Source organism: Nilaparvata lugens, chromosome X (genome assembly GCF_014356525.2).
Source record: "Nilaparvata lugens isolate BPH chromosome X, ASM1435652v1, whole genome shotgun sequence".
NCBI lineage: Eukaryota > Metazoa > Arthropoda > Insecta > Hemiptera > Delphacidae > Nilaparvata > Nilaparvata lugens.
This window is the reverse complement of record NC_052518.1, coordinates 26,235,879-26,262,138: the sequence shown is the minus strand read 5'-3', so window position 1 is coordinate 26,262,138 and position 26,260 is coordinate 26,235,879. Positions and strand designations below refer to the sequence as shown.

The window sequence follows — 26,260 nt, the reverse complement described above, 5'->3', positions numbered from 1 at the left end:
TCATGTCTGGGTGATGAAAAATTCTTTTGTTATAACAGCCTGGTGTGTAAACATGTTATTTTGGCTACTATAATTGATTATTGCTATTATAACAATATTTTCTTTGATATGACATTGAACTTTATCTAATGCATGATGATGTAGGTTAACTATGGAGGAGTGGCCACAAACAAGAGTCCTTATAGAGTGATTGTATCCCAGCCTCTGAATCCTTCGAGAGTGCAAATATTTGGACCCGGTGTTGAAAAAGGAGTCAAATCAAACACGCCAACTCATTTCAATGTTGACTGCCGGGATGCTGGCCAAGGTTAGAAGTCATTTTAAGATTAATGGTAAGGTAATTAAATCATTTTAATGTTAGATTACCGGCCAGGATAGCCGAGATGACAAACACGTTGTACTCTTCATCGGCTAGCGCTACCTGGTCGTGGGTTCGAATCCCTGCGGGTAGGCATAGACGTTTGATCATCTCATCCCATTACCCATGCACAAGCAAAAAAAAGAGTCATCATTTCTATATTGCAATTCACGTCAAGATTGCTTATGGTATACCAGCAAAATAGCATCATAGCTCAAATGGATGCCTTGTATTATACAAGGTATAATGTAACAACATTGAAACTGAGAATTTCTTCCCGGATGTTTAAGCCTAAATGAACGGCATTTAGTCAACCTGAACATTTTTTGCAAGTACAGTAATTTCTAATATTCGTAAATAATAGGAAATAGTGAAGTGATCAATATCGGTTTAGATGTATTTTACATGTAATCTTAGATATGATAACTAAGATTATATAACTTATTAACAGAATATCAAAAAGAATTGAATTTTGAACAGAAATTTTAATATATTACCGTACCGAAAAATCCGTTTTTGCACTGAATTTTCGGTATTTACTGTATTCTGTATTGCATTTTGTTTGCATTTCTGAATAAGTATGGATTTAAAAATTTTTATGATTACTTTGATACAAGTTGTAGTGAAGCTAAGGTGGTCTTATCAAGATTCAGTATAAAGCGTTTGAATAACGATAGTTTTAAATTAAAACACTTAAATAAGCTTCACAATTGCAGGAGAAGTAGATGTATCTGTTAGCAACGAGAAGAACGTTCCCATACCAATTCAAGTGACTGACAATGAGGATGGAACTTACAATGTTGACTATTGTGCACCTACCCCTGGCAATTACACCATCAATGTTAATTATGGGGGCCTCCAGGTTCCGCAGTCCCCACTTCGAGTTCCCGTTAGTCCCCATGTTGATGTTTCCAAGATACGTGTTGATGGATTAGAGCCAAGTAAGTAAAAATGCTCTTCATCTGAATTCAGCTCATGCATTTAGCTGTATATTAAATAAAGCTGGACTCCAACAGATCAGTGACTGAGCGTAATCTGCTCAGTGAAAATATCAATTGCATAAGTTCTAATGGGACTATTCATACTTGCTCAGCCGGGTCGAGTGAAAATAATCCAATTAGAACTCATGGGAATCATATTTTCACTGATTACTGTCACTGATTTGTGAGAATCCAGCTTCAAGATTACTCTGCAATATTAACTGATAATGAATTCCATTTCATATTCTTATTTCTAAATCTAAATAGGTATTGAGTAATAAGATGAACATGATGAAGATTCTCAATATTCATTAATATAAAGAAGATTGTAAACTTATGTTCATATTCCATACATTTTCATATATTGAATAACAGAAAATTATTCAATGAAGGTGTTTTAAACCCTGATATACATATCTTAACAGATCGTGGGATCCAGTTGATACATTTTCTACTGAATACTCAATGAAATATCAAATAATAAATATTGTTTGTAGATGTTTTATATGTTATGATATCCAGTGATCCTCAAGGTTGTAAATAACACTTTTGGAAAATTTCACTGATTACATATCTCAAAGTTTTTCGATTTGTATAATATAAAGTTACCAAAATCATAAATATTTCTGAGGAAAAACTGATAAATATCATTTTATCATTATTTTTACAGATTTATTATTGTGTTGATTAGTTGGACGCCTCTTCTATTTAATTCAATCTATACAGAGTTGGCAGACAATAGTCTATAATATTTTGTACTTTCAAAATAAGAAAGCATATTATGAAGATTTTGTTAACAACGTAGATCATTGAAATGCAAGTAGATGGACTTCCACATTTGAAATGAGGATCAATTTTATAATTTTATTTTGTTGAATTAAATTGAATGACATTGTGTTGTCAACATAGGTTTTATATTATTTAAATGAAATGAAAGTAGGGAGATAACATTCTACAAAGTTTTACCTTTTCGATAAATGTGTTGCTGTGTTTTGCTGGCGCTACAGCCCGATGTGAGCTTTGGCCTTTTCCACAATCATCCTCCAAATATCTGTTTCTCCTCTATCCATCCTATCTGACTTTCAACGCTCTCCAGTCTTTCTCTACATCATCCGTCTATCGATACATCTTATCACTGCATTTTTGTCACCAATTTTTCTTTTAGTATGACTTTATTATTCCTTTGTACAGCCACTGTGCAAGTGTACTAGCCAGCTTATCCTAGACAAATCTGAGAATATTCTCTTGCCTTGCAGAATTTCTTCCATTTCCAGATTTTCCCATAGTCTCCACGCACCAGTCTCATAGTTCGGCCCATCAATCTTCCTTTCTTTCAAACACCATCACAGCATTGCTGTCTTGTAAAATTTTCAACGTTTGCTACCTTGCGAATTGATATGCTAACGCTTGTCTATAGTTATAACGGTAGTTTATTGTAATGCAATTTATCCATTTCAAGTTGGCAAATTACAAAGTTTAACCTTCTTAGACTCAACTCACACTTACGCGACTCAGGTCGAGAAGAGACTCTACTCTAATCGAGAGCATGTGTTTTCAAATGGTGACGTCACGGAGACTAGAATTGACTGGTCCGAGTGTCACCAATTGGAAACACATGCTCTCGACTAAAGTCGAGTCTCTTCTCGACCTGAGTTGCGTAATTGTGAGTTGAGCCTAAACGAGAAGTTATAATATAATAATTAGGTACTTATGTTACCGAAACAATCTTGTAGTTTGTTGAAATAGAATTTCAATCCTTATAAAGTAGCAGTCAATCGACAATCCAAAACTACTAGACAATTAAGTATAAATATTATTATATTCAATTGCAAATTTCATATTTGGAATGCGATAATTAAGTTAGCAATGACAGCGTTGTAGTTGATTGAAATGCAAGTTGTGTGCTGGATGCAGCTGCCCCAGTCAACAGCCTGCAGCAATTCCGGGTTATAACACAGGGCGCGGGCAAGGCAGAGTTCGCGGTGGCAATCACATCACCGTCAGGGAGTCGCGTCAAAGCGCACGTCATCCCCACCCACGAGGGCTTCCTGGTCAACTTCATCCCGACAGAGCTCGGCGAGTATCTGTTGAGCATCTCGTTCGGCGGAGAACCAGTGTCACCAACCCCCTATCGGCTGACCAGTCTGCATAGCAGTGATGCAGACCGTGTGAGGGCCAGTGGCCCAGGGTTAGAGCATGGCACCGTCGGGCATCCAGCTGAGTTCATGATCGATACCCGCGGTGCAGGACAAGGAGGCCTGGGAGTCACTGTCGAAGGCCCCTGTGAAGCTGCCATCAATTGTCGTGACAACGGTGACGGCACCTGTTCTGTCGCATATCTGCCCACTGAAATGGGTGACTACAGCATCAACATCACCTTCAATGACCTCCATATCCCCGGCTCTCCCTTCCAGGCGATCATCATGCCTGAGCCCAGTGTCGAACGGATCAAGGCTTCTGGCAGTGGCATCCAGCTACATGGTAACTCGAATGTGTGGGCAATCATTGGTTGATCTATGTGTGGTTTCATTCACTCACTATATATCGATAGCCTACCCTTTTTATGTTTTATTTATCTATTAACTAGACTGCGATTCAGCTATAATCTTAGCCTTGTAATATTTGTCTTTTTTAACTCTTTATATTGTGTTTCACTGACATATATAATTGGAATTTTTGTCGTTAATATACTTTTATATTTTGTGCTCTAATTCTCTGTATAATCGCAACTTTTGTATATGGTTAATTTTATGTATTTTGTGTTCTACTTACATGTTGCTATTTTTGTATTTAGTCAATTTTCTTCATCTTGCATTTTAATTATTTCTATAATTGCATTTTTTATAAGGCCAACTTTTCATTATGTTATGTATTAGTAACCTGTAATCTAACTCAATTGAATAATCTGTTTTATCAACTAAATTTCTCCATCAACATCTCCTATTTCGATAACATCTAAAAGTGGAATCCTGATCGACGTCACTGCTGACAAAATTTTATTTCTAAATGAGATTTATTAGAAGATATACATATAATATATGAGCGTATGGTTCGCAGTGGTTTCGATAAAAAAGAAAGGTCGACAGTTGGATGAGCATAAAATTGTATACAAATATTCATTCTTCGAGTGTGGATCTTTCACTATAAGATTGAATAGAATCATAGAAAACTAACAACTAAAAAATGTGAGAACAGTTCAGCCTGCATAGTTCGCAACTGCATAGCCTCTTCATCTGCCAGGTACGATTTGGGCAACCCACCAGGAAGCTAATACAATTGCCATTCTTAAGCAATATTGTCCATACTTTGTGGATCTCTTCACATTCACAATAATTACTCGTATTAGGAGAGTCAGCCCTTGCATACCTACATGTTTTCATGAAATTTCCCAACAAGTTCTGAACCTCCTTAGACAAACCCGTGGTCAGTCACATGCTCTTTGTTTATCGCCAACTGAGAGTCGCATATGCCAGACCATTTCTTCTGTCAGTGAACCCTGCTTGGTAGGAATGAAGCCACACTCCCAAGTAGTCTAGACGTTTATTGTAGTAGTCCAGTAATCGTTCAATACTAATCCTGGATTTTAATATTACCCGATGAAACTTGTTGAAACAGCATTGACTGCCAAACTGCTCAAATGAGAGATTGTTCTCAGTCTGGTATACTATACAGGACTGCTGAGCTGCTAGCTTGCAAGTGATTTTAAGCTGTCGGCAGTGATTGAAAAATCGAAATGCTATCTTAAAAGCAATTTTCATAATTCACTCACTTTTTATATTTTTTTATTTTTATTGTTTGTATCTTGAAGTATACTTATGTGTTATTTTTATTTCTTTCAAATAATCCCGTGATTCATAATTCACTCTCTTTTTATAATTTTTTATTTTTAATTTTTGTATCTTGAAGTATACTTATGTGTTATTTTTATTTCTTTCAAATAATCCCGTGATTCATAATTCACTCTCTTTTTATAATTTTTTATTTTTATTGTTTGTATCTTGAAGTATACTTATGTGTTATTTCTATTTCTTTCAAATAATCCCGTGAATGTGTGGTTTATTTTGCTTAGTTTATTGTTGCTTGATATTAATATTTTTGATTGTTTATCAGTTCTAGTAAATGTAGTCTGAAATGTGATAGTGAGTTTGTTATTATGATGTAACTAGAAGGGAGTGAATGTAAATTTCAAAGTAATAGGTTCTATAGCAATTATAATCAATATAGTTTATTATCTATTCTGTATAAATATTATTATATATTTATAATTATATTATTATGTTCTAATACATTATCAACAAGTTAAACAATGAGCAAACAAAAATAAAACTAACATTTCTTGAAGGTTGACTGTCATATAACCTGCAGCAACCAAATCATCGATTCTTTTTCATCTGCAAGATTACAAATAAAGATTACTTGTGTTTTAGTTGAAATATTCGTTACAAAATGTATTTTAATATATTAACATTTTCTATGAATAAAAAATAAGTTTGTATCAGCCTATAATTATCGTAATAGTTATAGGCTTCCCTAAGTTGTAGTCAACTACTGTTGTCTGAAAAGTCGATAGCGTACATTTTACAATATTCACAATATTTTATAAATTAAACATTCATAAAAAATTCAATTTTGATATTGAATGATCCAGGCAACAAGTTTTTCAAATCCATAGCCTATTTGTTTCTGCATGCGTCATCCTTGTGAAAATGCGTGTGCATGGTTCTCTGTGATCTAAAAATTGTGTGTTCTGCTGATTTTTAAGTTCATTTTTCATTGGTGTACCAAGATGTTAGAACACAAATATTCCTCTTAGAATAGCTTATTTTTCGTTATTCCTTCATTTATTTTTAGATTTTGTAACAGACTAATATTCTTGAAATTCATTGTTATTTAATGATTCATTCATTCATATTCTGATTATGTTAAGCTGTTCTGTAGACAAGGAAGCTTTTCTTCTATGAAGAAAATCTATTTATCTATCTATCGTGGGTCAAGTGGAAGAGGGGCCTCTTATTGCCTCAATTTCGCCCACATCACTTTTTATATTCTAGAGTGTAAATAAAATGCATATATCAATCTATCTATGAAGAGAAAGAATTGAGTTTCAAACTGTGTTTTAATGTTTAGTTATTTATTGACAGGTGTCTACGTCGACTCTCCAACTGAATTCACTGTAGATTATGGTGCTGTTGGCAAGCCAGGGAAGATCGATGACAAGAAAGTAACATGCACAATCACAAATCCATCTGGCTCACATACTGAGAATATGATCACACCATTGGCTGATGGAGCTTACAAAATACAATACACTCCTTTCGAAGAAGGTACTGTACTTGAATCTAAAATAGTAATATTGTCTTCGAAGAGATGAGCCTACGTTAGACACTTTTGTTATTCAATTTTGAATCTTCTCGTTTTTACTTCTCACTTGGTTTGTTTTGTATGTCCATTCATATTTTCATATTACATTTCTTCGCTGTTTAGAACCAATATAGACGCACATTCTTAACTGCATAAAATAATTAACTATAAATATATATATATATATATATATATATATATATATATATATATATATATATATAATTTCATGTTAATTTCGCCATTACAAATACTGCCCCTACTTATGGCAGCCATATACGGCTGCCACTTGTTTTTCCATTAATAACTCATCTCCCGAATTTCAAAAATGCCTAAAAAATATTGTTCAATAATCTTCAAGGTTCAAAGAACTTGATTAAATCGATTATAATGGTATTCAAAGTAAATGGACGTCAATAAAAAATAATAAAAGTTTTTTTTAGTTGTCATAAGTTGGGAAGCTGTATGAAATGTATAAATTTTAGTTCAGCGTTCTACCGCCAGGTAGGGCTATCATCACCCATGTATAATTTTCCAGAAATATACAAAAACGGTTCTACTGTACAAATGGCAACCAGAAATTTGGCAACAATGTATGAGCAAGTGACCTTGAGTAGTTCTCGCGGGAGCGTCTGACTACTGACTAATGATACCTGTCATTTGCAATTCTCTAAACATAATTCTCCACCCACTACTTCTTCACAGGCTTCCTCACTCGTTCTTTCTCTCTCTCACTCTGTCTCTCTTTTTTTCTGCCTTCCTTGAGTTTGTGTTTATGTTTTATTTTGATGCAGTGAAGATATTTATTATTAGATTTATTATTTTATTATTAAAAAAAAAACAACTAAAACTAATTGTTGATGAGCAGGGAAATAGCATACATGATAGTAATAAAATTTCTAATTCGTTTAATTCTTATTTTCTAAATGTTGTGAATAAAATGAATGATCAATTAGAACAAACCACATTGCAAACCAGGGAAGAGTCTGCTAGAATATCAAAAATAAGGTTTCCATACAAATCTCCAACTAATTCGATTTTTCTCCACCCTACAAATCCGGAGGAAGTAGCAAGTATAACCTAATAAGAAAATTGAAAAACAAATCTTCGCCAGGTGTTGATGGAATAAGCACAAGTATGATTAAAAAAACTTACATGAATTATTTGAACAGATTAACCGATCTAATTAACCTGAGTATTGTCAAAGGAAAATCCTCAAGCATGTTCAAACACAGCGTAGTTATACCTATTCCTAAAAAGCCAAATTGTAAAAACATAGATCAGTTCCGCCCAATTTCACTTTTACCGGTTTTTCCAAGATTTTAGAAAAAATATTCAAGATTAGACTTGAAAACTTTTATAAAAATAATAACTTTTTTAAAGTTAACCAATATGGTTTCCGTGAAGGAAGAAGTACAGAAGCGGCAATTAAAAATCTCATTTCAAAATAAATGACAGTTTTAGTGTGCAGCTCTGTTTCTTGATATCTCTAAAGCATATGATGCTATTGATAAAAACATGCTTCTAAAAAAACTTGATTTATCAGGAGTAAGAGGAATTGCTAATGATTGGTTAAGATGCTGCTAGAATATGGTTAGATTTGCTCCTATCTAATAGGAGTCAAAGGGTCAGAATTAACGATACGTTGAGTGAACCCGGGGACATTACCATAGGTATTCCTCAAGGATCAGTGTTATCAAGTACTTTATTCCTGGTCTTTATTAACGATTTGACGGATGGTGACAGGGAAAGATTATATCATTTGCAGACGATACAGTTATATTTTATTCGGCCAAAACAAATCAAGAACTTAAAAATAAATTAAAAATGAATCTTAAGCACCTTAGGTGATGGTTTTGCGAAAATAAATTAACTATCAACACAGACAAATCCAATATAATACAATTTAATCTTCAAAACACGGATCAGGAGTTAACTAGTATTTACTTCCATAAATTAGATTGTGCGCAACAGGCGAATAATATATTGTGTAACTGTGAAACAATAAAACAAGCACATACCAATTGCTCAGTATCTGGGCCTCATATTGGATAGTAGGCTCACTTGGTCAGATCATGTACAGAAGATAAAAAATGAGTTATTTGTATACATAAGGATGTTCTATTACCTCAGACAGTTATGTCCAAAAGAAGTATTGTTACAATTATACCATGCAATTATTGGTTCTAGAATAAATTATGGAATAATATGCTATGGGAGTGCATACAATGTTCATATTAAACCTGTGATTACTGGCCAGAAACATAAACAATATAGTTCAATGATGCCCTTCAGAGAACTATCAATATTACCAGTGAGACATTCTTTTCTATTCAAAGCAATGCTGGATTTAACTGAAAATAATTTCGATATTCAACAGATGAGAGAAAAAATAAACCTCAGGAATTCACAGGACATTAACCTCCTAAAACCAAGATTAGAACATTCCAGACGACACTTCAAATACATAGCTATAAAAATATTCAATTCACTTCCAGTAATAACAAGGAAAATAATGTCACGTCAGTTATTTAGAAAATAAATCAAGAAATTCATTTTACAACTAGACAACCTGAATGATTTTTTACTAAATTAATATAGGTCTAAATTTAGTATAATTTACACATTACACGACATGAACACTGCAACAATCAAAGATCATTGAACTCACAAATCCCGTCCGGTATGCGTAAACAGTATGACAGTATTAAATTTCAATCACTGTCTGACTGTCTCTTTCTTCAAAACGCATTCATTTATGGTCTAATTACATCAGCACTTTGAAAAAAACGAAACGTTAACTATGAATAAAATTTAACTAAATATGAAAAAAAACAGTAACCACTCCATACATAGTTTTAAGTTTTGTGTGTGTGTGTGTGTGTGTGTGTGTGTGTGTGTGTGTGTGTGTGTGTGTGTGTGTGTGTGTGTGTGTGTGTGTGTGTTGTGTGTGTGTGTGTGTGTGTGTGTGTGTGTGTGTGTGTGTGTGTGTGTGTGTGTGTGTGTGTGTGTGTGTGTGTGCAGAATATTTTCATGCCTCCTTCCCCCTCTAAATCCGAAAAACCGTTCGAGCGATTTGATTTCTTCAGATCGGTTTTGAATCTCCCGGCTTACATAGTCTTTGGCGCACTTTTACGCGATTGTGTGATTCTTGCGTGCAGAGGCTCTCTTTTGTTTTCTATTGTTCCTATTGTGTTCTGAAAACGTTTTCAATACATGTATTTGTGAATGTCACTAAACAAACATTGTTTTGGTTTGAGTTTCGAGAATGTCAACACAGATATAACGGACGCCAACAACTTTGGTAAACGATTGTTATTGTTAACTAGCAGGTAACCCGTGCTCCGCAAGGGTCTATTTTGAAACTTGACAAACTGAAAACTTGATCTGATCAAATCTTTAAGAATCGAAAATAGGTCTATAACCATCCTTGGTTAATAAAGAATTTATATGCAACATTTCAAGTTGAACAGTCCAGTCGTTGAGACGTGATTATGTGTTAAACATAATTTTTCTACTCCGTACGTGTATATGCCAGTTCTTTTCCTTAATTATAGTTGAGATAATTATGTTGCTTTGGCCTTTAATCTGTATAAATGTCCTGTATAGTGGTGTAGCCAGAAAAAAAATTGGGGGGGGGGACTATAACATTGTAGTAGAAAGCACCTAAACTTTGAGGGGGACACCAGGGGGTGTGGGGGGTGTGGAATACTCCCCACCAAAAGGGGCCCCGGAAAATTTTGAAAATATACCTTCAATTTGGTGCGATTTTACGCAATTTCCACTTGAAAACAAACATTCCATTCAAGTTTCTTTGGTGATCAGTAGTCCGCTTATTATTTCAATTTCCCTTGAAAATTTCATAGGCCTTTGGGTTTCTGATTGAATAACAAATATGGGAATGGAGTCGAATTTTATTACAGTCATTCAATTGTTTAAAAAAATAGTGATTTTGCAGAAGTCCTACTCATTATTAGATAACAAGCTAGTTCAGTTTTATGTTTATTCACTACTTTTTCAAATTTACATGATTTTTACCTGAGTGTTTAAACTTACATTGTTTTAGAGGGGGGGGAATAAAACATTTTTTTCAAATATTAGTGTCCCTCCTGGACACTAATGATGAAAACTACGCCCCCTCATAATAACTGTGAAATTTTCGAGGGTACTCTCTAAAAGAAGCTGCTGGAGCTTTGTTTAAGGATATGCACGAAACTGAATAAAAAACTATAATCAACTAGAGCAATATAAGATATATTGAATTTCTTCATGATGGGTAAAACGTGAACTAACTTTGAAGTGCTATCTGTAGTTTCTCTATCCCCTGCTATCTAGTCCCTACGCACTAGACAAAATAGCTCATTATTATATCGGGGCATCGAGCTTCGCTCGTTATTTTCATTTATTGATGAACAGAACATAAAATTCTCTAAAATGATCGTGTTTATATTTCACAGCTGGCTATACGTCATCTTATGAATTTCGGGGATGCGATATTTTGATTTTTCACATACTTACTCGCTCATTCACTTTTTTACTATCCACAGCTGTTTCAGCCAAGGATGAATTATCCTTTTAATGTCGTTCAGCGAGTTTTCCCAAGGATGAGACCTAGTGCAATCAAATCTATATCATAAACCTACTATGTTCCAAATTTTGTGAAAATCGTTAGAGCCGTTTTCGAGATCCGTTAAACATAAATAACCAGATATAAAAATAGCCAGATATAAAAATAACCAGATATAAAAATAACCAGATATATAAATACAGAAATTGCTTGCTTAATATAATAGGATAGCTCATTATTATCATCATTGCTATGCTATTGCAGTGCTATTCTCTCATCCCTTATATATTTCTCGACTTACATAGTACAATACAACGAAAATATGGTATTAGATGCTAATTTTTATGGCTGATCCAGCTACAAAAAAATTCAGGTTCCATTTCGGGGGGGGGGATACATCCCCGTATCCCCCCCTGGATACGCCACTGGTCCTGTAACATCTAACGGTGCGTCTGTCCACACATGCCAAACCGAACCTCGAATTGCGCAGCAAACCGTGCATTCCGCCGAACATCGCGCCTTTCAGCGAACATGAGCTTATATCCTATACTATTAAACGAGCAATTACTGTATATATATATATATAATATATATATATATATATTATATATATATATATATATATATAACGAGCAATCTCTGTTTATATGTTTAGATGTTTAGATCTGTATGTGACCGGATCTCAAAAACGACTCTAACGATTCTCACGAAATTTGGAACAATGATATGAAAATTCGATTGCACTAGGTCTCAACCCTGGGATAACTTGCTGAAGGACATTAAAAGGATAAATACGTCCTTGGAAAAACAGCTGGAAATTTTGTCGTCTGTCGATGGTAATGTAAGTGAGTGAACGAGTGCATGTGTGGGATCGATCATTCAGCTGTTCTCTTGAGAAGAAAAATTCAGCAAGATGAACTTATTTTCGTTTATTTCTCATTTTTTTAGAAAACATGTTTACTTCAGAAAGTCCAAAATAGTAACTAGATGCTGTTAGTGTAGAATAGTACATAGTATATTAATAAATATTGTAGCAAACATACTATATCATTCTAAATAGAATTCATAGTATATCTATTTGTAATTGATTATGTGTTTGTTCTTTGAAGTGTGAATGAATTGTTATTTTGATGAGTGATAGTAGCTTAACCTAGATTTTGATTTGGACTGTAGTATAAATTTGAAAAGGGACAGTTTTGGTCATAAGCCTGTTGTGCCTCCTCATATAACTGTAAAAATAATAGTACGAATGAGGAAATGAATAAATAAATAAATATAAACTATAAATTCAATCTTTCGTTAAAAATTTTCTATGCTTTTATACTCCAGAGTATCGCTCGGTCCCCCGATATTGTTTCATAATGTTAAAAATCAGCTGTTAAGCAAACCTTAGACGGTCATTATTAATGTCATTACTGGAGACTAATGTCATGAATAATGATCGTGTAGTGAGGCATAGATAGTAATGATAGACAGTAATGACAAAAATCCGGATTTTTCTTGTCAAATACTTGGGTTTTCCGACGCATCGCAGAAAGGAATCTGTGCTTGTATCTTCTTGAGAGTTGTGTCGTCAGAATCTACGGTGAAATGCTTCCTGTTGAAAGCTAAAACTAAAGTTGCGTCTTTGAAAACTCTGTCTATTCCTCGATTAGAGCTTCAAGCTGCGTTGTTGCTTTCGCGATTGTATGTTTCAGTCCTTCCTTCACTGGAAAAAATCAATCTTCAATCTACGTTTCTGTTCAGTGATTCAACTATTGTTTTATCTTGGTTGCATATACCTCCTTACAAGTTGCAAACGTTTGTTGCAAATCGTGTTGTGAGAATATTAGAGTTGACTAATATTTCAGATTGGAATGATACTTGGAATTGGTACTCATTTCAATATTGCCGACGTTGGTTCAAGAGGCGTTTCTCCCCAAAACTTGCGCAATTCGCAAGATTGGTTCAATGCTCCAACGTGGTGTTCTAATTCGTTGTCATGTTGGCCGTTGTCATCTATGACTTACCCTGCTACTGAAATTCTGCCTGATGTGAAACAAAATAAAGATGTTGTTTTGAATATCACTGAAGAGACTGTTGTTATTCAGATAACACGTTTCTCCTCATACATGAGATTGTTACGTTTCTGTGCTTATGTTTTACGTTCCGTGAATAACTGTAAAGCATCAATTAGTGGTGTCTGTCGTAAATCAGGCGCACTTAGTGTTGAAGAGTTGAAATGTGCACAAATTTATTGTGTTAAAATTGTTCAAAAGTGCCATTTCAATCGTGAACTCGACCTATTGAAAGAGGGTAAACCTTGTGATAAGAGTTTCCAAAAATTGTCTGTATTCTTGGATTGTGATGGTGTGATTCGTGTTGGTGGCAGATTGGTAAATAGTGCTTTAGGATATGAAGCCAAGCATCCTTGTTTGATACATAAAGATAGTCATTTTACTAAACTCCTCATTGAGTATTATCATATTTCTCATCTTCATGCTGGACCAAGAATAGTGCGTGCTCTTATTCAGCGTTATTTTTGGATTGTTGGAGCACACAGTGTTATCAGAAATGTGATTTTCAATTGTACTCGTTGCCGTTTATTCAATGCAACTCCTGTTGCTCCCGTCATGGGTGATCTTCCCAGCTCTCGTGTTGTTCCCAGTGCTCTTTTTCTGAAGGCTGCGGTCGATCTAGCTGGTCCTTTCACTGTCAAAGAGAGTATTCGGCCCAAAGCTCGTACGTACAAGGCATACTTTGCACTGTTTGTCTGTCTGGCAACAAAAGCTTGTCACATTGAGGTGCTTACAAGTCTTTCATCCGAAGAGTTTATTAACACTCTCCATCGTTATGTTTCTAGGCGTGGATTGCCTAAAGAAATATTCTGTGATCAAGGGACGAATTTCAAAGGTGCTGCGCGACAATTGAAGGAAATTGTTGAATTTCTCAGATCATCAGAAAATCAATCTAACGTCTGTGATGCGATGTCATTTAAAAGCATCAAATTTCGTTTTGATATTCCACATGCTCCTTTCATGAATGGAATCTGTGAGTCTAATATTAAAAATGTGAAATTCCATTTGTTTCGTGAAGTGGGAAATTCGGTCCTAACTATTGTTGAGCTTTCCACTCTGTTGGTGAAAATTGAGGCGATACTCAATTCGAGACCGTTGTATGCGCTCTCTTCATCTCCTGATGACTACGAGGCGCTGACTCCCGGACATTTCCTTGTTCATCGCCCTCTGTTGGCGGTTCCTGAAATTGACGTGAGTGATGTCAACGAGCACAGACTGTCTCGTTGGGAAAGGTTAATCGCTTCACTCAGAGATTGTGGAAGAGGTGGGAGAGTGAATACCTCCACACTCTTCAACAGAAGAATAAGTGGTTTGAGAGTGACACAAACCTTCAGGTAGGGCAGTTAGTATGGATTAAAGAGGACAATTCATCACCCTTATCATACCCGTTAGGTAGAGTCACCCAAATCATAAGTGATGCTAAGGGTGTTGTGCGCTCAGCTCACGTGAAAACTAACTCTGGTGAGTATGTTAGGCCAGTTAGGAAACTTGCCTCCATACTTCCCTATTAGTTTAACCCACACACCAAGTTTTCCGTTTTCCTTTCCTATTTCTTTTTCCCTTCGTTTTTCCTTTTCTACCGTTCAGTGCATGTTGTTTTGTTTTTCTTTTACTTTTAAATTTTAGTTTTTTTTTTGAGTTTATGTTCTTGGAAATGGGGCATTCCAAGGCGGGCGGAGATGGTGGATTCACGGGGGATCGGCAGCCTTGATTGCAGGTTGATTGATTTGTGCTTTCCTCCCCTTCTCCCTCTCCCAAAGAGGCAAGATAACCTCTCTCCCTCACCCCTCCTTCATCCTCCCCGTTTATCTTTCAACCCAGCACTTCAAGAAGCGTGCTCGAGAAGTCAACAACGTTTCGTTCCGTTTCCCCTGTTCCGTGGCGTTCGAGTTGAATGCAATTACCTCGTTCCGTTTCATGATATATGTGCAATATCATATAGGCCTACACATGAAGACAGGATATCACCAGTAACTTCTACACTCGAGATATACAGTCCACTTCCTCGCCAGTTCCAAGGTTAGTGCAAATTAATAGACTTTCTTTTGGGGCTGTCGACGTTTTCGTGAATTAAATCTTAACTGTACCCCAATCCATAGGCTTGGGGACAGGACGGGATTACCACTGATTTTCAGTGGTGGGGATAATGTCATTAGTAATGATCCTGTAGTGTCGTGCATCAGTATATCGTCATTTTTCATTTCGCACTGCAAGATTGTACAATCATCATGGACAGCGATAGTAAAGTGATTGCACCTAGTGAAGGAAATGCATTTGGAGAAGAACATCTGCGACAGTTCATCAAAACATTCGAAACAATTCATCCAGAACTCTGGAACCTATTTTTTAATCAATTATTCATTCTACATTGTTAAAAAACGATCTGGAAACAGAGCAAAGCGAGAAAGAGATAGCGCTATCAGCTTTGTTGAATGATAGACAAGGATAGCAATACCATTGCTAATCAAACACTGTCATTACAACGTGGACCTCACTACTATAGGCTATGCATGTAGTAGCCTACATTCTACATATGGAAAGGGAAACTAAATTTATCTGTGTATGTTTTTTAACAATAACATACTAATGCTGAATAAAAATATGTGAATACATGGTAAATGCAAGTATGTAGTGAATTGAATGTAATTTCATGTAGTCTTGCAAGATGTATGCAAGTACTTCACTACTTCAACAATTGCATTGCTTATTGATGCAGGTGACATGACCGCTGAAAATTTTAGGTCTTCAAAGTTTCTCCTAGTGGCAAGGTACCTTAATGTTACTGCTAGTCTTTCTTTAACTGGCAAACATTGTCTTATGTCTGTATCTTCTCGGAGTAAAAAAGGTGTAACTAGTTTCAGCAATTTCTCAAACATAATGTCATTCATGCGGAAATAGTTTTTGTAGTCCTCTGGCTAGGTAAGTTGAATTTCATTTAACAACACAACATGAGAGTACTGTTCACGTTTTTTCAACTAATCCTTCATCCAGTGTTTACGTTTTACCCGCCTTTTTGTAGCTAATACTATAATTAAAGCAACACAATCTTTTTTTGTTGGATCCATTTTACACGTTGTGGTAACCCAAGCTTGACCACACCTTTACTGAAGGAAAGTAATGACAGTGAAGAATCATTGTGTAGGGTTAAAGAGTAATGATAATATGAAATGACATTAAATAATCTGATAATGACATTACTGCTAATGTCATTAATACTGTTCGTGTAAGGCTTGCTTTAAACATTTGCAGCACCATACTCTGAACCGTTCGCCGTGCCGCACTCCGAACGCTGAACTTTTCAGTCAATTAGAGTCCTCGATTACAATTCGCCGTGCATGATGAATTTGAAAGTGTGAGGCACTAATCACAATGATAATTCATTATAAAATACATTTGAATACGGTTATTGGCTTCTGCTTGATTGAAGTCAAGAACTATAAAGCTGAATTCAATCTATTCAGTGCTTCAAAAATACCCTTGCAGAGCATAGGTTAGGTACCTGCTAGTGTTATTTATATTTATGATTTTAATTATATGAGTCTAATTGAGGCAGCATAATTATTCAAGGTCTATTGATTATAATAGACTAGGCTACTGCATGTATGGCACAAAAACTGGAATCCACTCAAAGACAAAAATTTAGATTCGATCATTAGATTATATATTTATTATGTAGGCTATTCCAAGGCTGGTGGACAGTGCTTGGTGAATAAAATAACTACTGTAGCTTATATAATATTGTTTATTATTCCAGAAGAATTGCATATATTCATAGAGAGAAGAATAAAAAGAATTTGATTCATGTAGGTAATATAATTGCAATTTCCAATAGGCTACAGTTTATCAATAAAGAAGTAATAATTCTGTTATACACTTTGATAATCATTATTCAATAGCATTCCTTAATTAGCCAGATATAATCGATTGTGAGTATTCAGCTCTTGTTGTTCTATAATGAAATTATTTATTTTAAACTGCTAGTATTGCTTGAATGAGATTAAGGCATGCTGTCAAGTGACTTATCACTACAATTTTATGCAATGATAGATAGTAAGTGAGAGTATAATTTATTTAGTAGTTCTGTTTCAGTCTTCTGGCAAATATACAGAGATGAGTTAACATTCAAAAAAGTAGGGCTAAAGCTGAATCAGCAGTGACAATAAATGTTCTAGCCAGAGTTAGATCACAGACATGGTTAGAGAAGATGAAGCTGTTCGACACAGTTATTATTCTATCCTGCCTGTATGGATCGGAGGCTTGGGGTTTGGGGTATGAAGAAGTGGTAGAGGTAGCCCAGTTATTTTTCTTGAAGCGCCTGCTTCTGCTTAGCCGTTTAACGCCGAGTTGGGGTGTCAGGTTGGAGGCGGCTAGATCGAAACTCAAGTTCCAAATCTTCAAAAGATGCCTATCTTGGCTGATAAAGGTTGTAAACATGACGGAGTCAAGATATCCTTACGCTTGTTATCGCCTTTTACTAAGCATTGGTTTCAATGGTAATTGGATATCTTTTGTAAAGCTGGAAATGGAATCGGTTCAGCTTCAATATTTGTGGACGGAATACGGGTTTGATGCTGTTGAATTGTTCAACAGCAAAGACAGAATTCTTCAGGTTTATTTGAGTAAAATAATAGACGAGGATATATGTATGGCACTGAATTCGCCAAAATTTCCTTTCTACAAATTATTGAATCCCAAATATGTACTGGACGAGTAGCTTATTTGTGAGCTGCCCATTAAATTATAAGGTGTATTACATGATTAAGAATGTCAGCTACTCGAACATTTCTGTATATTGATGGTCTGAGGTATCAGATACAGAAAAAGTTTGCCCTGCCTGTGAATTGAACTTGGAGTCATTGATGCATTTCCTGCTTGTTTGTCCAGCTTATGAGAATTTAAGATTACAATATATCTCACCAAAAATAGAGAACATTATTCAGAATGTGGACAAACTGATAGTAATATTATCAAATTTTAACAATGAGAAAATCGTCCAGGTTCATCAGTATACTGTTAAAGCTTTGGCCAGGAGAAAAGCTGAAATATTAGAGTCAATTAGGTCTGCGTAATTCTGAATCCTCCCAATCAATGTAGGCTAAAATCCTTAAAGTGGGTATGTAGAATAAGTGTATGTCCTTAATGTGAAGTTTATGTATTTCTAAATGTATAATACTATTCTATTATCAATTGTTATAATAATATGCTAGTGTTGTTCCCGTGTTATGATTATTGCCATATGGTGCATCTATTTGTTTTGCCAATTAGTCTATTCGATGCTTCATAGCTCGTTAAAAAGTATTGTTAATCCCCTGTAAATTATTCAATTTATTGCCGAAGACTGTATAATAATTGTTAGTTACTGATACTGTAATGTAGTGTGATGATTGTAATAATATTGTGTACCAACTCAACTCATTTGTATAGCTGTGCTGTTAACAAATAAAATGATGATTGATTAGTAAGTGAGAGTAGTTGAACAAGAGTGTGAGAGAGAAGTATTGTATTGATGTGTGGGCTTGTGTGAGAAAGAGAGAATGTATCGGATTGGGAGAAAGAGATTTTGACAGAGCATCAATAGGTACGCGCGCGCGCAATATTATTTTTCCCCCAATAATTATTTCTATTGTGTAAGCTAAGAGAGAGAATGAATGCTTGAGCCTGGTGTAGAGAGAGAAAGACAGTTGATGATCCCCCTCCCAGTGTAGTGATCGTTTAACGCATAGTCGTGAGGAGATGGAAGGCTGGTCCATCTCTAGACGGAACACTGGTGATACATAACCGGCTGAATGAATTTGAAATTTATGATGGTAAAATTGGCAACGTTGCTGGCTGTCATAAGTCGCCACTGGCTTCCACTTGTTGGATATTATGGAAAAATATACAAAATATACACGGCTGCTATAAGCTCGGTAAGTTGACGGCTGCCATAATTATAGGACAACGGTACAATTGAAATTGAAATTGAAATTCTTTATTCTCCAAAAAAGATTAACAATACATTTGTATGTAAAAAATAAAATTACATTCCATTGGAGGCTCCTCTTATGGACACATGCCTGTGAGAGAGGAGCGAGTTGTCTAGTAGCATCCAATATAGGCTACATAATCTTAAATTTAACTATTCATAGCTATGAAAAATATGACTATAAATACAATAAAAATGGAAAAAAATTATTTAAGAAAAAATAGAACTAGTGTAACAAATAAAACAAAACTCAATCTGGAGAGAGGTATTATTATAAATAAAAATGAAATAAACCAAAACTAAAAACGAAGTGGGAAGCACGGTGAGATCGACGAACAAAATAAAATCATAAAAAAGATACAATAATTGTTGAAAACCTGCTTTTTTGACCAAGGATCGAGAACACTCACATCCAACAAGCGTACTCATTCACCCATCAGTCACTCACCCTCAATGTTTAGGCAATATACAATTATTAGCCAAAAAGAGGTACAATCATCGGAAAGAGTAAGGTGATACTAAAATACCTTCCTGCTCCTCTGGGTTTAGGGAAGTCACCCAATCGTTGACTAATTTTTTATAGTGACTTATTCTCAAATTGACAGGATTTTTCAAATAGACGGGCAGTTTTTGAAAAAGGAAATGCATTTTATAATGTGATGAAGTGGAGGAGAAAGTTCTAGTAAGTCTGGGGTAGACGATACCGATATTTACAGCTGTTCTTGTGTTATAATTGTGAAAGATATTAGAAAATATAGCTACTTTGTGTTTGAATATATACAAGGTTAGGGTTCTTATGTATAATTGTTGTACATTTAATACCTTAAATTCTTCAAAGAGATAATCTGATGGATATGTTAGTGGTTTGCGTAAGGCGCTTTTCATTATAAGTTTCTGAACAGTTGATAAAGTAGCCAATGTAGTTTTGAATGTACCACCCCAAGCTATAATACCATACTGTAAGATGGACTGAATGTAAGCAAAATAAACTTGTTTTATCATAGTGGATGTAATGTTGACAAACTTTTTGTTATTGATATTATGACAATAAAAAGTAAATTTCGGACCTAAATTCGATTTTCTTAAGACACTATTCACCATAAAAACGACATATACTCCACTCCTAAGGGTGGCTGCTACAAGTATGCTTTACAGGCGTCTGCTACTTGGCAAGATGCATATATAAATAAAACAGAAGACACTTCAAAGTTTGTAATATGAATTAAAACAGGAGACACAAGACATAAATAGATTGAAAACATTAGAAACGGAAATTTTCGGAAACTGAGTTTCCTTCCATAACCGAGCAGTGAGTGGGTACAGTTTGAAATCAAATGGTCGTGACCACAGAGTACGCACGGAGAGTCAATTGAAGCAGCAAATTGCTTCGTAGCAGTCAATTGTTGCTTGTAGCAGTCAATTGCACCGCATAATCTGTGGTCTCTGCTGCTACAATTGACTCTCCTTGCATACTCTGTGGTCACGACCGTTTGATTTCAAACTGTACCCACTCACTGCTCGGTTGAGAAAGGAAACTCAGTTTCCGAAAATTTCCGTTTCTAATGTAAGTTTCTAAGTGTTTTCAATCTATTTATGTCTTGTGTCTCCTGTTTTAATTTGCATTACAAAATTTAAAGTGTCTTCTGTTATGTGCTATACATATCGTATTGCTTGAAGTTGAAGGTGCATATATTTTGTCAATCATGATTTAAATTTCTGTTTTAGTTTCTAATTACAAAGAAATGTCTTGGTTTTCTACCCACACCTTAGCGTGCTCCGTCATATTGAAAATATCTTCAAATGCTGCATTGAAGGCTCTGGGGCATGCATTTATTAAGTGGTCGATGTTCTGCACAGCAGCACCACAGTCACAAGCTGGGGAATCAACCCATCCCCATTTATGTAGCAGGTCAGCGCATCTGCCATGCCCAGTTGTAAGGTGATTTCGTCGAAGCCAGGTGTGGCGAGGTAGCTCAAAAACATTGAGTCTCAGTGTTGGATTCTCAGGCATGGAAGGTGCTCTCAAAATACATTCCTCCCACTCTCTTTTCCAGTTGCTTGTTTGGCTGAATGAAGAGTCTGATAGCTCTTCAGCTAACTGCCAAGGGAGCTTTCTTGAAGGAAGTCTTCCTGTGTGTGCTTCTATATATTGATGAATGGGGAGATGAGGTTTTCCCTGTAGAGTTGACCATGTTCTCAGTAAAGCACTCATTCTTCTTATGTGTGGGGGGACAATGTTGCTTAGGACCAGCAGCCATTCCACTGGAGTAGACTTCAAGGTACCAGTTATTATACACATTGCCCTGCACAGCTGAGTGTCAACTTTGTTGGTATGGCTACTCCTAGCCCATACTGCACTGCAATATTCACCAGGCGCAAAGACAAGTGATAGAGCACTAGTACACAACACATTTGCAGAAGAACCCCATGTAGTGCCAGCTAGCCCGCTCTGCTTATCAGGTTGTTTCTTGAGTGGAGTTTTTGAGCAGCCTTTTCTAGGTGTTTCTTGAAAGTGAGGGACTGGTCTAGTGTCACACCAAGATATTTGGGTGACTCCTCGCACTTTAGCAACTGCCCCCTGAAATAGATCTTTGGCACATAATGGGCATGCTTGTTGCTCAGATGGAATGGTGTTATAACCGTTTTGTCAGGATTGGGTTTTAGCCTCCATTTCTCAAAAACGTATCCAGCCTATCAAGGTCTCCAGCTCAGTTTCACCAAATCTACTTCTCCCAGAAAGGAGTGCTATATCATCTGCATGAGGTAACACCTGGGACTTCAACTCAAGCAGATCAGCTATGTGTAGGTTGAATAATATTGGTGCCAGTACAGAGCCTTGTGGTAATCCATCTGATAGCCTTCTCCAGCTACTTTCGCTTCCTGAAGAGAATACACTGATGTACCGGTTGCTGAGGATTTCACCAATGATGTTAATCATTTTGAGGCTTGGGACAATCCTTGAGATTTTGAGAAGGAGGCCCTTTCTCCATACGGTTTTCATAGGCCACAGATAAGTCAAGGAATGCAGCAATGCTTTTGTCACCCTTGTCAAAGCCAGTTTCAATTGCAGATGTCAGAGCCAGCACCTGGTCCTCACAACTTCGCCCTGGCTGGAAACCAGCCTGAGTCACTGGGACAACAGTATTGATAATCGGCTGTAATCTATTCAGCAAGAGGCGCTCAAATAGCTTAAAGACAAACACTAAGAAGTGCGATTGGCCTTTAGCTTTCAGGGTTATTTGGGTCTTCCCCTGGTTTTAGGTTGACAATAATTTTTGTTCTTCAAAAAATAGCAGGGAGAGTGCCATTCCTGAGCATTTCAGAGAAAATTCCTCTTAGCCATCTGACTGCACCTTTCCCACCGTGTATAATAAATTCTGGGAGTATATCGTCAATGCCTGGTGCCTCTTGTGCCTTCATCTTTCTGACAGCAATCTCAATTTCATCCATGGTGAATGGATCCTCTAAAGCACCAGCAGGCAGATCTCTGACTATACGCTTTCTTTGTTTCAGAGACTTGCTCACTTTGTTTCTGTTTTCTTTTGTCAGTTTTCCTCTAGTCAATTGGACTAGGTGAGAGGCAATTTCATTGGGATCAGCTCCATTTCTTTTCCTGGAGTTGTTAGCTGCAGATCCAAGCTTACGCAATAAGGTCCACGCCTTGATGCTTCATTTTGTTAAATCCAGAGATTCTACTTTCTAAATCCATCTAGCTCGCCTTGCACTATCAAGAGCCCGAAGGAGCTCTTCCGCAGTTTCTTGGTCTCCATTCAATTTATACCTTTCATACAAGTCAGAGCAGTGATCATCCCATCCTGGAATATACTTTTTGCGGAATCCTCTGGGGATTGAGTTCTTTGCAGCTGTCAAAACTGCACCTGTGAATCGGTTGTAATTTTCACATTTGGGAGGGATCCATCTCAAATTTGTGTTAAGTATAGCAGAGAATTTTTCCCAGTCTGCCTTTTCCAAGTTCCATCTTGGTACTGTAGGTATCTCTAAAAGTATGCTTGTATTTATATCTAAAACCAACTTTATACACTTTTTCAGATAAAAAATGTTAAACAATCGTATTTGTATATTTGAAACAACATTGAACATTTCCATATGGTCTTACTTTGCTGATGGTACTGAGTTCTGGGTTAAATGTTCACTTTGTAACTCGTTAATAACGCATTTCTGGATCCATGTTTATAACATTTCTCTCTTGCATACAAGATAAGATCTTCTCTCAAGACAAGAACAAACAGCAAAACAAAATAAATATTATACAAAGAAAGGAAGGCTAAAGCACTGAACAATAAAAAGTTGTGATTTAGAAATTATTTATGTTTTTTTATACATAGATTTGAACAATAACTACTTTTAACTGTTGTTAATGATTACGGCAACTGATGTATTTTTACAAGGAGGAATCCTAAGGACTCCTAGTGACACTGAGACTTTATTTACTAGAGCATCTCCACTTACATATTTTTTGTTCTTGGGACAGTATTTTTTACTTATAATTACGTTTATAGTACCATAGACTAAGTAAACAGATCTAGACTAAGTTAGATCAGACTAAGTTATTATCAATGGACTAAGTTAGATATTACCCGTGGACTCCTTGAGTTTAGATGATTTCCTAAAAAGTTTATTCTCCAACTCTCCACTACATCCATATTATCACTCGAGTCATGTCATTGAATTGATTTTTAAAAATCTAGTTCACGTCTATGTTTTTAGTTAGGTAATAAGAATAATTGTTTGTGTTTTAGGCCGTCATACAATTGACATTCTATACGATGGTCTGCCGATTCCTGGTTCACCATTCGTAGTGAATGTGAGACGAGGCTGCGATCCAAGCAAATGTCTTGCATTCGGACCAGGACTAGAAAGAGCAATTCTCAACAAACCTAATTCTTTCACCGTGGAAACCAAAGGTATCGAACTCAAGTTCACTTTATTCTCTACAACTTACTTTTAGAAGTATTTAAAGTTCAGCTTCAGTATGGTTGGTAGATGAGACATAATAATAATGTTTTTATAGTGAGAAAATCACATTTGCTATACGTTTGCAATTGTCATCTATTTCTTTGTAGCTATTGACAGCTGATGAAATTCTTGATTCTAGACTATCAGTTCAAATGGCAGCAATCTATAGTGATTAGTATAGTAATTCTCAGTTCTCAAAATTCATTGAAGAAAAAATAAGATTAAATAATTAACGATTTAACAATACCATTATTATTAATACGATGAGAAATGTTTCTTGGAAATCTCTTAATATTTATGAATAAAGTCCAGTATTGTACTTCTTGTGAGTAATAACTTGTTCACTTTTAAACTTCTCCTTCTACTTTTTGTATGTGACTTGTATATTTTAGTATATTCGCGTTAGTGAATAAATTATTAGATTGAGAATAATGATAACCTTTGAGAATATTTATTGATTCGTAGGAGCCGGAACAGGAGGACTAGGTTTAGCAATCGAAGGACCTTCAGAAGCGAAAATGACTTGCAAAGACAACCGAGATGGCTCCTGCTCTGTCGAGTACGTTCCAACCGAGCCTGGTGACTACGATGTCAGTATTAAGTTTGCTGACAAGCATATACCTGGCTCACCATTCAAGGTACATCTATTTGACATTCCTGTATGACAAAGATAGAATTTTCATCCATTTTACATTCATTTATTATAAATATAACATGTTTTTTAGCAATAGATTATAGTCTTATCATATTACCATCTTACTTCCACGATACAACAAAGATATACTCTTAACAACTGATTAGAAATATATAGTATCTATGATTATACAGGTTGATAGATTCATTCATATTTTAGAAATGAAAAAACAATATTATTTTTTCAAGATACTATTTATTCAACTTGAGTAAGATAATTTTGAGTATATGACATTTACTTTACGTAGAGAAAAGTATGTCAGGAAGGTGACGTCCTTCTACGCTGAGGCAAATTTTCTATTCTGTCCAGGAAGCTCTCCCACACTCGTTGCAGTGTATCCTCAGTGATCAACACCACCTCAGTACGTATCGCCGCTTTCAAGTCATCTAAAGTACGGGGTTTATGTTGATAAACTTTCATTTTTAAATTTCCCCACAAATTGAAATAATTTAGATTACTACTTGAAAACGGAGATATTTACTGAAGTGGCGTGGATCACTGAGGATACACTGGACGAGTGTGGGAGAGCTTCCTGGACAGAATAGAAAATTTGTCTCAGTGTAGAAGGACGTCACCTTCCTGACATACTTTTCTCAACGTAAAATAAATGACATATACTCACACCTATCTTACTCAAGTTGAATAAATAGTATCTTGAAAAATCAATATTGTTTTTTTATTTCTGAAATGTGAATGTTTCTCGTGGTTACTCTGTATATTCAATAATATTATGATTCCTTTTGTTGGTGATCTTCAGATTTTTATTTTTCAAGAATTGGTTTAAGGATAAAATATCCTAAGTTATAGCTCAGTAACACAATTAAATCGATGTATTGAGATTCATTTATTTTCTGTTGTTTTTTCTCAATCGTTGTTTTCTCCGTAATCAGCATGATTACGATTCTCTTCAATTGAGTATGAAGCTGATAGAATATTGTGGGAATAGACTGTCATGTTGGTGAGCTCCTAACTGAGCGCGAAACATTTTAAAGGCTTAATTATTGTAAATAGAAATAAGCATAACAGTAAATCATATGATTTACTTCATATCACTTGAAAATGGCATGAATTTTGGAACATGTTGTGATAAAATAATTCAAAAAAGGGTACTGAGATTTTATTTCTATTTATATTACAAGTAGCCCTAAAGAAAAAAGACTTAATTATTGTATTTAATAAATGACAATAATTTACCATAGAGAAAGTATACACAAGTTAATGCTTATTCTATGAATTCACTTTGTCACTTCACGTGACAAGTTTACTTCTAATATTAAATTTGAATCTATTGTAGTATTCAC

At 35.5% G+C, this 26,260-nt stretch overlaps 1 protein-coding gene across 3 annotated transcripts in view; it reads left to right on the top strand.

Annotated features, from left to right (window-relative positions):
- Nucleotides 1–26,260, top strand: part of LOC111043544 (filamin-A) — a 221,640-nt gene that overhangs the window by 94,502 nt on the left and 100,878 nt on the right. For 2 of the 3 annotated variants that reach the window (XM_039443087.1, XM_022328524.2), the window contains 6 exons: nucleotides 145–307; nucleotides 1,075–1,299; nucleotides 3,253–3,819; nucleotides 6,480–6,662; nucleotides 24,049–24,213; nucleotides 24,731–24,903. In XM_039443087.1, the coding sequence (XP_039299021.1) occupies nucleotides 145–307; nucleotides 1,075–1,299; nucleotides 3,253–3,819; nucleotides 6,480–6,662; nucleotides 24,049–24,213; nucleotides 24,731–24,903 (1,476 nt within the window). The remainder of the gene's footprint in view (nucleotides 1–144; nucleotides 308–1,074; nucleotides 1,300–3,252; nucleotides 3,820–6,479; nucleotides 6,663–24,048; nucleotides 24,214–24,730; nucleotides 24,904–26,260) is intronic. The other variant, XM_039443088.1, reaches the window with a different exon arrangement.